The 12,934-nt window shown below is 42.2% G+C and overlaps 1 protein-coding gene across 2 annotated transcripts in view; it reads left to right on the forward strand.

The window, feature by feature from the left end:
* The window catches only part of LOC138749470 (protein unc-13 homolog C-like), an 877,967-nt gene that overhangs the window by 207,366 nt on the left and 657,667 nt on the right, over positions 1-12,934 (forward strand). For both annotated transcript variants that reach the window (XM_069910841.1, XM_069910842.1), the window contains exon 8: positions 3,239-3,377. In XM_069910841.1, the coding sequence (XP_069766942.1) occupies positions 3,239-3,377 (139 nt within the window). The remainder of the gene's footprint in view (positions 1-3,238; positions 3,378-12,934) is intronic.

Consider the following 12,934-nt stretch of genomic DNA (forward strand, 5'->3'; position numbering starts at 1 on the left):
CTGCGTTTAATTAAGGAAGAGTTTGCCAAGATGGAAGAACTAGGTGTAATTCATAGATCCCAAAGGGTATCTCCATTATATATGGTCCCAAAACACAATGGAAGTTGGCGACCATGTGGAGATTACATGTGGCTTAACGACACCACCAATCCCGATCATTATCTGATACCTCATATTCAGGATATCTCGGTTAATTTGCATGGAGCGAAGATCTTCTCCAAAATAGATGATGCATGGCCATCACCAAGTACGAGCAGAGCCGGAAGACATTCCAAAAACAGGAATAATGACTCCATTTGGGTTGTTCTAATTTTTACGAATGCCTTTTGGATTAAAGAATGCTGCTCAATCATGCTTTAGGACATGGTATGACCAATGTCTTCATTTACCTCAATGACATTTTAGTGGCCAGTGTGACCAAGGAGGGTAATTTGGAACATCTTTCAATTTTTATTCATTTTGAAGAATTTGGACTGACCATCAATCCAGATGTGTTTTTGGACAAGAAACGATTGCTTTCTTGGGGCATAAGATTACTCCGGAAGGCGTCGCACCGCTGCCATCCAGGATTGAGGCCATTACCAAATACTCAAAACCTGCTATGGTTAAAAGCCTACAGAACTTCTTGGAATGGTAATTTTTTATTGTCGTTTTCTTCTGGAGCAGCGCATATCATGAAGCCTCTTTTCAATTTACTGTCTGGAAATGCCAGAACTATCCATTGGACAGAAGAGGATACTGTTATCTTTTTACAGTAATGGACAGGTTTACGCGATGGCCCAAGTCTGTGCCTATGGTAGATGCCACTGCAGACACTTATGCTCGTGCATTCCTCAGTTCCTGGGTGTCTTGTTTGGTTTACCGGTGCATGTTATTTCGGATAGAGGACCACTGTTTACTTCATCGCTGTCTTGCTTGCTCGGTGCAACAATTCATTATATAAATACCTATCATCCCCAGGCTAATGGAATGATGAAAAGATTTCATCGACATCTCAAGTCAGTCTTAATGGCTCGGTTAGACAGCCTGAAATGGGCTTATGAACTCCTCTGGGTTTTACTGGACATTAGAACAAATCCAAAGGAGGAGCTCCAAGCTTCATCTGCGGAGTTCGTGTATGGCTCACTGTTGGTGGTCCCAGGGGAGTTCGTCCCCTACCATTCCAACTCCAACAATGATCCTAAGGAACTGTTGACCAGGCTAAGGGAGACTGTAAGACAATAATTCGGGACAATTTTTGCCAAAAGAAATGTGATCAGAACACAGGAGGTGATGAAAGTCTTTCATCCGTGCTGGAACACCTGGCAAATTCTGCTACATCTGTCCCTCGCCTTAAGGAGGTGCCAGTCAATTTTAGGGAAATTGAAGTCTCCTATAACAATAACCATTTTATTTTTTTACATCATTCCAAAATATGCCTACGTGTGCCAAGGGTAATTTGGGAGCCAATAGAACACTCACATTAGAGTGTTTGCTCCCTTCCTGTTTCTGATTTCCACCCACACTGACTCAGTAGACAATCCCTCCAGAACCACCTCCCTTTCTGCAGCTGTGATCTATTCCTGATTAATAATGCTACTGCCCCACCATTCTTTTACCTCCCTTCCTATCTACAGGGCAGATATCAGGAAGACTGAAAGAGTGCAGAGAAGATTTACTATGATGTTGCATGTCTTCAAGAGTTGAGTTACAGGGTTAAGACTTTATTCCTTGGAGCATAGAAGAATGAGGAGAGATTTGATAGAGGTTTACAAAGTTATAAGGAGGATAGAAAGAGTAAATGCGAGTATGCTTTTTCTACAGATGTGGAGGGGAAAGGTTTAGGGAGAACATTAGGGGGAACTTCACTCAGAGAGTGGTGGGAGTGTGGAATGAGCTACTATCTGCCATGGTAAAAGAGGGCTCACTTTTAAGTTTTAAAAATAAATTAGATAGATACATGGATGGGAGAAATCTGGAGGGTTATGGAATGTGTGCAGGTCAGTGGGACGAGCGGAGTATGTTTTGGCACAGACTAGAAGGGCTGAATAGCCTGCTTTCTGTGCTGTAGTGTCCTATGGCTCCTATCCCTTTTGATACATCTGATCCTTGATACCTGCATCTACCTCTTTTGTTCATGCATCAGCCAAGCCTCTGTGATGGCTACAATTCCACACACTGATCCATGTTTTAAGTTTGTCTCCCTTATTCCTTACACTTCTTGGACTGATATAAGCACATTTCAATCTGTCCAGTCTGCTACGTTTATACTCACTCCACTGCCTGTCCTTCATCACAATCTTGCTATTCATTGAATCAACCTTTCCACCTCTGCTCCCTGTATTCTATTTTCAGGACCTCATCTTTTTTTTTCTCTATATCGTTACACCAATATATGCCACAACCTCTGGCTGCTCACCCTCCGTTTTTCAGGATGCCATGGACCTGATTCAAGATGTCTCTGGCATCCCGGAGCCAACAAAGCAGCCAGGTCTATAGAATTTCCTCTCACTACTGCTCTCCTTTTCTCTCTCCATCTCTTCTGAGCCACAGGGCCAGGCTTGGTGCCAGACACCTGGTCACTGTGGTTTTGCCCTGGTCGGTCATCACCTCCAACAGTACCCCAAAGAGGTGTACTTATTATTGAGGGGAACAGCCACATGGGTACTCTATGCTACCTCCCTGCTTGCTTTTCCTTTCCCTCTCTTGACAGTTACACCCAGCTCCCTGCCTCCTTGTAGCTCCTATCTATGAACTCTTCATTCTCCCCATGAGCTGAAGGTCATCGAGCTGCTACTCCAGTTCCCTCAATGCACGGTCTGTAAGGAGCTGCAAGTTGATGCACCTCGTGCAGATGTAGCTGTCAGGGAGATGGCAAGTCTCCCTGAATTCCCACATCTCACAAGATGAACAGTCCACTAACCTTGTTACCATTTTGACTATTCTACTTGGCACTGATACAAAGTCAAAGAAAAAAAATAATGAAATCTCAGCAGTCTTACCTTGCCTCTTCTCTCCAAAGCCTCAACTCACCACTCTAACTCTCACACAATGGCCACTCCACTTATTCCTCATCTTCTTAAACTGTCCCACACTCCCACTCCAACTCCTGTTTGCAGAAAAAAAAATATACGAGCACATATGAAAGACTTTCATCACCTGTGTTCTGATCACATTTCTTTTGGCAAAAATTGTATAGAATTATTTATGGTTGCATTTTGTGTTCACTCTTCTAATTATTTTAATATGTTGCCCACAGGCAGCACTTGGGAAGACTTAGATTCTGGCTCTGAAAATGACCCTCATGCTCTCTCCATTAAAGTTGGAAATGGACAACTGAAACACATTTCTGGGTTGACTGACCTGAACATCAATGCGAAACCAGAGAAAAGTTTAAGGTAGAATAAACATTAAAGCATATATCTCTTTTTATGTTGAAATTGAAAGTGGAACAGATTATTTTCAGTTCTGAGGCAGATTCTTGGGTTTTCTAAAAATACATAATCCAAATGTAAATGTAATTAATAATTTAATTATGAAGCTTATTTTGTTTTTCAAGGTATCCTAAAGTGTTTAAATTAAATTGTGGGAATCATTTGGAGCGATCAGATACTTCCTAATAATCTGGCTTAAGTCGTCACCTTTATTTATCGTTCATACCATGCTTGCACGGTGAAGATGAGATAGCATTTCTCCAGGACCATGGAGCATATTTATGTAAATATAAGTGAGAATAGAAGTTCAATACATTAAAATATAAAAATATTAAAACATGTACAATAAAAGTCCATGATATACCATCCACATATATTTTAGGAAATCAGGAGCCTGATGGCTTGGGGGAAAACGCTGTTTCCAACTCTGGACACAAGGGTCCGAGTGCTATGGTACCTCCTAACAGATGGAAGAAAGGGGAATCGTTTACATGAGGGTGTGTGGAGTCCTTCACAATGTTTATTTCCTTTTGCCTGCTTCCAGTGCTGTAGATGTCCTTCATGATAGGAGGAGAGCCCCCAATGATCTTTTCTGCTGACTTCACTATCGTCTGCAAGGTCTTGTGGTTCGAGTTGGTACAGCTTCCAAAGCTGTACCACCTCGTTTCAAGCAGGAGTTCTATTTTTTCCCAATTTTCCCCCTTTAGCCTACAGGACTAATTGATGCAGTCCCATCTGGACCAAAATACCCTTTCTATTCAAACAGTGATAAGCTGGAGGGACTCATCTGGTCAGGCAGTATCCATAGACAGAAATGCACAGCCAGCGTTTCAAGATGAGAATCTATTTAAAGATAGTTAGCATATAAGAAGAGAAGGGAAGGACTGGGGAGAGTCCAAAAGGTAATAGGATACTGGACAAATGAATGAGGGAGAGATAGAGTGGAGAAATGGTGAGACAGGAATGGAGCAGACCACTGTTGATCACATGTATGGGCGGGTGGGGATCGTTGAGAGAAAAGGGAGGACTGGAATTGGTTAGGAAATAAAATCAGTAAACGAAGGGTTGAGGTGGAAGGCTATTGAGTTTCAGGTCCAAGTTAAAGAGATAGCCACAAGTACCTGCATGGGCCCTGGCTATGCTTTCCTTTTTGTTGGCTATGTGGAGCAATCCATGCTACAAGCCTACACAGGCAATGCTCCTCATATCTTCTCTGCTACATTGATGACTACATTGGTGCTGTCTCCTGCACACATGATGAGCTCATTGACTTTATCCACTTTGGTGTCAATTCATTTGGTCTATCTCCGGCAACATTCTCCCCTTTCTCCCCTGTCTTGATCTCCATTTCTCCATCTCTCTTTCTCCATCTCAGGAGAGAATCTCAACAGACTATAGAACCATAGAAGGTTACAGCACAGAAAACGTCCCTTTGGCCCTTCTAGCCTGTTCCAAACCATTATTCTGCTTAGTCCCACTGACGTGCACCCAGTCCATTCCCCTCCCATCCATGTACCTGTCCAAATTCTTCTTAAATGTTAAAACTGAGCCCACATTCATCACTTCAGTTGGAAGCTCGTCCCACGCTCTCATCGCTCTGTGTGAAGAAGTTCCCCTTAATATTCCACTTAAATTTCTGCCCTTTCACCCTTAACCCATGTCTTCTGGTTTATATCTCAACTATCTTCAGTGGAAAAGAGTTATTCTGTCTATACCCCTCATAATTTTAAATACCTCTATCAAATTTCCCCTCATTCTTCTATGCTGTTGGGAATAAAGTTCTAACCTATTCAACCTTTCCCAATAACTCAGTTCCTGAAGTTCAAGCAATTGGTATAAGACCCCTGTAAGAATTCCATTCCTTTCTCGTAATTCATCTGTCTCCATCATATCTCCTCCCAGGATGAGATCTTCCATGAGAGATCATCCGAGATGTCGTTCTTTCTGAACATAGTTTCCCCTTTGCTACCATCAACTTGGCCCTCATCCGCATCTTCTCCATTACCTGCACATCAGCCCTGGCCCCCTCCAACCCTATGCGTAACAAGGATAGTATTTTCCCTTGTCCTTACCTACTACCCCACCAGCCTCCACAACCAACATATCATCCTCCACCATTTCCACCACCTACGTGATCCCACCACCAGGCACATTTTCCCCTCACCTCCACTTTCCACAGGGACAGCTCTCCCAGTGACTCCCTCGTCCACTCCTCCCTTCCTACCAATTTCTACCTATTTCTGTGTCTGTAGAAAATGCTGCACTTGTGCCCTCACCTCCTCCCTCACTACCATTCATGGCCCAAAACATTCCTTAAAGTGAAGCAACACTTGTGAATCTGCAGGGGTCTTAAGTGTGTCTGGTGCTCCTCTTCATCAGAGAAACTGGTGCTTTGCTAAGCACCTTCATTCTGTCCATCACAATAGTTCTCCCTCCCCCTCTCTTCTACCCCTCCTCCTCCTACCCTCCTCCCCCTCTGCCTCCCCTTCCACTCCCCCTCCCCTTCTCCTTCCTCTCCACCTCCCTCCCTCTCCCCCTCTCCTGCTCTCTCTCACTCTCTCCCCCCTTCCCTCTCCCTCTCTTTCCTCTCCCACTCTTTTCTCCTCTCCCACTCTCACCCCCTCCTCCTCTCTCTCTCCCTCTTTCTCACCCACCCCCAAAAGCCTTTATATTCAGGTTCCTGCCTAGTTTTTGCTCATTCCTTGACTGAAGGGCCCAGGTTCAAAACTTTGGTTCATTGTCCATTGGACACTGTGAGACGTGCTGAGTTTCTCCAGCATTTTTGTGTCTTTACTACAATCACAGGCACAGCGCCTGCAGACTTTCATGTTTCACTCTCTCAGGTTCATTATTCATTGCTTTTTGGGTGCCCAGGTGGAATGTGATATGAAATCCCTTAAATTTGAGAGATACTGTTCAGAGAGGCGAACTGATCTGATCAGTCCACTGACCTCTTCTACATTGAAAAGACCAAATGGCAGCTCTCGGGCATCTTCTCATATTTACCCCGAGACCATGATCCCACCATCCATCATTTTGCTATTGTCTCCTGTACTATCACTGATGTCTGCTTCAGGTGATCTCCCTCCAATCTAATAATTCCCCAACTCCATTCTGCCCACCTCCATCTCCTAACCCAAGATTCACAAGCACACTGCTTGCTCCTGCCCCACTGAGCCAAATTTATCTCTTCGTACCTTGGCTCTAACTGGTTCCCCCCTTCACCAGTCCCTTTCTACCTACATCTATGAAATCTCGTAGGCTCTCCACCTTTTTAATATCTTTCAATTGTCTCATGATTGTGTGGCCAGGCACAATTCCAATGCCAATGACATCACAGTTGTTGGCAGAATCACAAACTGCAATGAGAAAGCATACAGGAGGGAGATAGATCAGCTCGTTGAATGGTGTAACGACAACAACCTTGTGCTCAACGTCAGTAAAACCAAGGAGATGATTGTAGATTTCAGGAGGAAGTCAGGGGAACACAATCCAGTCTTCATCTAGGGCTCAGTAGTGGAGAGGAACAAGAACTTCAAATTCCTGGGTGTCAACGTCTCCCAGGATCTGTTCTGGAGCCTCCATGTTGATGCAATCACAAAGAAGGCTCGCCAGCAGCTATATTTGTGAGGGGTCTGAGGAGATTCGGTATCTCACTGAACACTTTAATAAACATCTACAGATGTACCATGGAGAGCCTTCTGGCTGGTTGCATCACTACCTGATATGGAGGCACTAGCTCTCAGGACAAGAGTAAACTCCAGGACAAGAATTAACTCGGCCTGCGACTTCACAAGCTTCACTCCATCAAGGACATCTACATGAGGCAGTCTTAAAAAAGCAGCCCCTATCCTCAAAGACCCCCAATCTCCCAGGCCATGGCCTCTTCACTCTGCCACCATTGGGGAGAAAGGTACAGGAGCCTAAAGACGAGCACTCAGCAGTACAAGGACAGCTTCTTCCCCACTGCCATCAGATTCCTGAATAATCAATGAACCAAAGACACTGCCGCACTTCTCGTGCACTATTATTTTTATAGTAATGTTGTAAGATGGTTTTAAAACAAATGTTTGCACTATGACGCTGCCGCAAAAACACCAAATTTCATGACTTGTTCATGACAATAAACTCTGATTCTCATCTTTACCATGGATGTGCAATCCCTCTCCATCTCCATACATCTCTATTCCTCAGCAGGAAGACTCAGGATACTGCGTTTCATTCTTAAACACAGATGTGATCAGTTTGTATTTACTATCACTGTCCTCTGCTTGGCTATCAAGATTTTGGAAAATTATAATTTTTACTGGATTTCAGAATCATGGAAAAGCAATAACTATAATGTGCTCAAAATATTCATTATTGGCAAACACCTGTTGATCTGGAAATCCTGGGTTGCTTTAGGTATAGTACAGCTCATACTGTATAGTTTCTCTTTTTCACACATCTTGATTAAACTCCTTTCTCACATAAATATCTTGGACTTTCCTGTGTTTTGTTGAACATGATCATTTGTTAAAAAAAAACTACTTCATTTGGGAAGCACGAGCACAATGTATTGGCATTTTGAAACCAAGGCCACACGGTGCCACGCAGTGGGCTGGTCCATAAGGTTGAGATGCATAGGATGCATGGTTTGGAGATAGGAGCAGAGGATAGTGGTGGAAGGAGGTTTCACTGGTTGAAGTCTGAGCTGTGGAGAACTACATGGATTGGTACTTTGTTATTGACCACATGGAGATGACTAGAACAGGTATGATTAGTAAGTCTGCAGTTGACATGAACATTGGTGTTGTGGATCATTTGAAAGGTTGTCTAAGGTTTTGGATCCAATCACTGAGAATCCTATCCAATAGGCATCTAGAGATTTGTGGTATGTTCTGGTGTACTTCTGTGGCGCCCTGTGCATATTTCACCTCTTGCTTACCAAGCCTGGGGATCACACCTCGTGATATTATACCGGCCAAAGCTGATGCATCTAGAATCTTGCCAATCATTTTAAGAGATTGCTGACCTTCATTAAAATGGTATATTTTTTAATATTTAAAATATTAACATGAATTAAAGCAATTTGAGGCACACATGAGGAACATGATAAGATCCAGAACACTCCTCCAGAAACCCAGTGGTGTATTCACTGCACGTTGCTTGGCTGCAGATGTGAAAGGCATGGGCTGCTTTAGTGTGTTCTGGCCCAAGGTGTGGAGCTTGATTGGTGGCACCTGAAATCTGTTTCAGTGTGAGCTGTCCCATCCATCCTTTGCTGATACCAAAATAGGTCAAATCTAATTTGATATGGTTTCCTGCAGATTGGTGGAATTATTCTTGAGGTGTATGAGATTTTGCAGCACCTCGGGGCTGATTTGGTGCAGCACGTTGAGTGCAATTTATCAGAAATTTATGCATGTTCACTTTCTATCAACTGAAAATTCAGCTTTTGTGTAAAAATTAAAATACTGCTCTGCACATTCAGCACATCTATTTTGAAAAATTCAAAAAGGTGTTCTGAAATCCTGCTCCCAATTGGAAGATGCAATGAAACATGCTTGTTTTTATTTGTGATTTTTACTGTCTGTCACATATTTGAGGGTGGATTATCAGATTGTGCTTTTCATTGGGATAATTTGCAATCTAAATCCTTGAAAAAATTAATTATATTGTCTATGCAGTGGACAGTGATTTTCTTCACAGCTATTCAATTAATTTAACTTTCAGAATTTTAAGTAGTGGTCCTACATCAGTGAGTGGGTTGAGGTGGGGCATTGTGTACAAGAGCAGACAAGTCAATTAGTTCAGCAGAGTCGATGCGAAGAGTAAAGGAAGGTAAATCTGCAGGATGAAAACAGCCATTTCCTTGTGAGAATAAAGTAAATAGAGGATAAGTTGCATATCAGTGCATGAGATCCTTTTTGTGGCTTACATCAGAATTGTTACTGAGACTAATTAACAGAGATATAACCAATCATCACTTTGCCAGGCATTGGCACGGTCCCTTGAAGTGGCCTCTAACTTTGTTCCCAACTGTGCAAAACTCCTGGATGTTAAGAAGAATCTGGATTTTGCAATATCTGATATTTCAGTTTGATATTTGTTTTAATTAAATCGAATTATAACTCTCCCACTAAATATATATTGCATATATCCCACTAAAAAAAAGCATCGATATATTACTGTAGTACTGGGTTAGATTTACAATTAGTTTTGAAGTCAGTATGATATTGCAATAATTGTTTTCTCATTAGCAATATGCAAGGTGCTCTCGGGAGTTTCCATTAGAGCTAGATGTTGATATATTGTTATTATAATCATGCCAAAATTGATGATTTAATTGAAGATAGTTTGTAATCAGTCCCACAAATTTAATCGTTTCCTGTCTATTAAATCAATAAGTGAAAGTTATAAGCTTAAAACTGCGGGCATGAGTCTTCAATAGAAATCCACATATGGCTGAGTACTAATTCACATTAAGCTGACATTATCTTGTAGAGGGCCACAAAAGGTTGCTGAATTCGATAAGAAAAAATATATGTGGCTACTGAAGGAGATTTTTTCCAAAATGGGTCTCATTGCAAATTGTGCATCAGTATTGGTAGATTCCAACAGGAATACTGGGAAACTAAGTTCTGAAATTGAATTCAATATTTCTGGTCATTTGGGAGGCAGCACAAAAATAAAGACACGACAATGAAAGTTGAAAGTCAACAGGAAATCTACAGAGTGAAACACAAATGTCTGCAGATGCTGCGATTGTCAAAAAAAAACCCACAGAAATGCTGGAGGAACTTGGAGATCTCACAGTGTCCATCAGAGGTAAAGAAATATTATCGACATTTTGAGCCTGACTAAGTCAAATCTATTGTCATCTGATTGCACAATGAAACAGCGTTCTCTGATCCTCAGTGCAAAACATGCAAACGCACAACTAGACAATACACACATAAACAAACAATACATAGGCAGGGAAGTATTTTATTTATACAAATAAATAAATAAGTATTGTTTCACCAATATGAGAGTCTCGGATATTTAGTTCCTTTGGTCATTCAGCAGTCTCACTGCCTGTGGGAAGAGCTTGGTGGTGCTGGCTCTGATGCTCCTGCATCCCTTCCCCAGTGGGAGCAGCTGAAAGGCGCTGTGCACATGGTGGAAGGGGTCCTCAATGAGTTTATGTGCCCTCTTCAGACAACAATCCTAGTAGATCATTTTGTTGGGGAGAGGGAGGCCTCAATGATCTTCTCTGCTACTCTTATGGTCCTGTGGATTGATCTCCGATCAATTTCTCTGCTGCAACTGTACCACACGGTGATGCAGCCTGCCAGGATACTGTCGTTAGAGCGCCTATAGAAGGTTGACATAATGGTGGCCAGTAACCTTGCCCGCTTCAGTGATCTCAGGATGTGCAGTCACTGTTGTGCCTTTTTTTTTAAATTTTTTTTATTTTTCACACCATAAACCACATTGACCATGATACATACTTTTTCCTTTTCAAATATATACAGTGCCATTTTCTCCCCCCCACCTCCCTCCTCCCATCCCACCCTCCCTACCTTCCCCCCCCATCCATTTAAAGTACAAAATCTAGGATACATTAAACCAGTCAAACAATGTTGTCATTCAATAAAAATAAACAAGAAATTCCACTGAGTCAATTCTTTTCATTTCCTTCTCCTTTCGTTAATTTAGGTAACGACAAGTGGGGAGTTGTTGATTGTCCATGATAGGTCATTAGTTAAGTGAACTCCTAGAAGCTTGGTACTCTCCTCTCGCTCTACTTCAGAATTGTTGATGTGTAGTGGAAGGTGTTTGTTCCTGGTCCTCCTGAATTCTATGATCATGTCCTTTGTCTTGTCCACATTGGGACTCAGGTTGTTACTCTTGTACCGTTTCACGAGATTTTCCTGCTCTTCTCTGTAGAGAAGTTGTTGCTGATGAGGCTGACTGTTATGTCATCTGCAAACTTGATGACATTGTTGGAGCTAGATCTGGTGATGCAGTCATGGGTCAGTTGTGTAAAAAGGAACATGCTGAGCACACAGCCCTGAGGTGTCCCAGTTCTCAGCTTGATGGTGCTTGACATTCTGCTACTGAACCGGACAGACTGTGGTCTTTCCATTAGGAAGCCCAGGATCCAATTACAGAGAGGGGAGTTGAGTCCTAGCGAGAACAGCTTCTCCATTAGCCTCTGGGGAATGATCGTGCTAAATGCTGAGCTGAAGTCAATAAACAGTAACTGGGGGAGGGGGGGTGCGTTGTGGCGCGTGGTTGGGTGGGGAATGTGGTGGACGAGAAATAATAGAAACTGGAGACATCTGTGTTATTTCCATCCAGCTGGAGGATGCCGAGACAGTGTTGCTCCTCCATTTTACAAGTGATCTTGATTTGGCAGTGTATGAGGTCATGGACAGACATATTGGCGTTGGAGTGAATTGAAATGGTTGGCCACTGGAAGATCCCTTTACTTGCTGTGGACAGAGTGAAGGTTCTCAGCAACACATTCTCCCATTCTGCATCCAGTCAGGAAGGCCACAACGGGAGCACCGAATGTGGTAGATGACCACTGCAGATTCACAAGAGGGCACAACATCAGGGTTGAAGGCTGTCTGGTTAGTACAGAGATGCAGAGGAATTTCTTCAGCAAATGTGTGGTAAATTTATAGAATTTGTTGCCATAAGCAGTTGTAGAGGCTGTCGCTGGGTGTATTTACAGTGGACATTGACAAGTTCTTGATAAATCAGGGCACAAAAGGTTATGGGGAGAAGGCTGGGCAGAGGGGCTAAGTGAGAAAATAGACTGATTTGATTTGTTTTTGTTTATTGTATTTGTGAGAAAAAGTTTAAAATATTGTATATTTAAAATATTACTATGTAAAAAATTTCAAAAAAAAGATTGAAAGGCATGCCAGATACATTGGGGTGAATGACCTATTTCTGCACCAATATTGTATGGTCTTGTGTCTTAACTTGTCTTATCTGTGTGCAAGGTGAAGTCCCCTCTGTCAACTGCTGTTCCAGCTTACGTGCATCAGATATTTCTTGGTTTCTTGCCAGTACCCCTGTATTATTATTTGATTCCCTATAGACTATTTCTACCAGTGATTTTTTTTCCCCCTTACTATTTCCAAATCTGTATCTAGATTAATGGCAGGGCCCTGTTGTAGAATAGAGAGACTTTGGAGTAAAAATGGTATAAAGTTCAACATTCAAATTTATTGTTTGAGCACATATTGACATTGTATGCAACGCTAAGATTATTTTTTTCCTGCAGGCCGAGCTGAATTTTTAAAATTATCGGTAGTACAAAAAATTCTATTGAAGAAAAGATACACATACAAAAAAGAGAAACATAAACAAATTCCAATACAGAAAAAAAATAATATTCTGTAATAAATAATGTGCGAAGTAAGAGTCTGTGAACAAGTCTTTGGTTGAGTCTGTAGTTCTTGCTGATGACCACAGCGAGAACAGGTGGCTGCTGCTCTCCCAACAACAGCGTGTCTTGAAGATGTTCTCGATGGTGGAGA

This window comes from Narcine bancroftii, chromosome 14 (genome assembly GCF_036971445.1).
Source record: "Narcine bancroftii isolate sNarBan1 chromosome 14, sNarBan1.hap1, whole genome shotgun sequence".
NCBI classification, from domain to species: Eukaryota; Metazoa; Chordata; class Chondrichthyes; order Torpediniformes; family Narcinidae; genus Narcine; species Narcine bancroftii.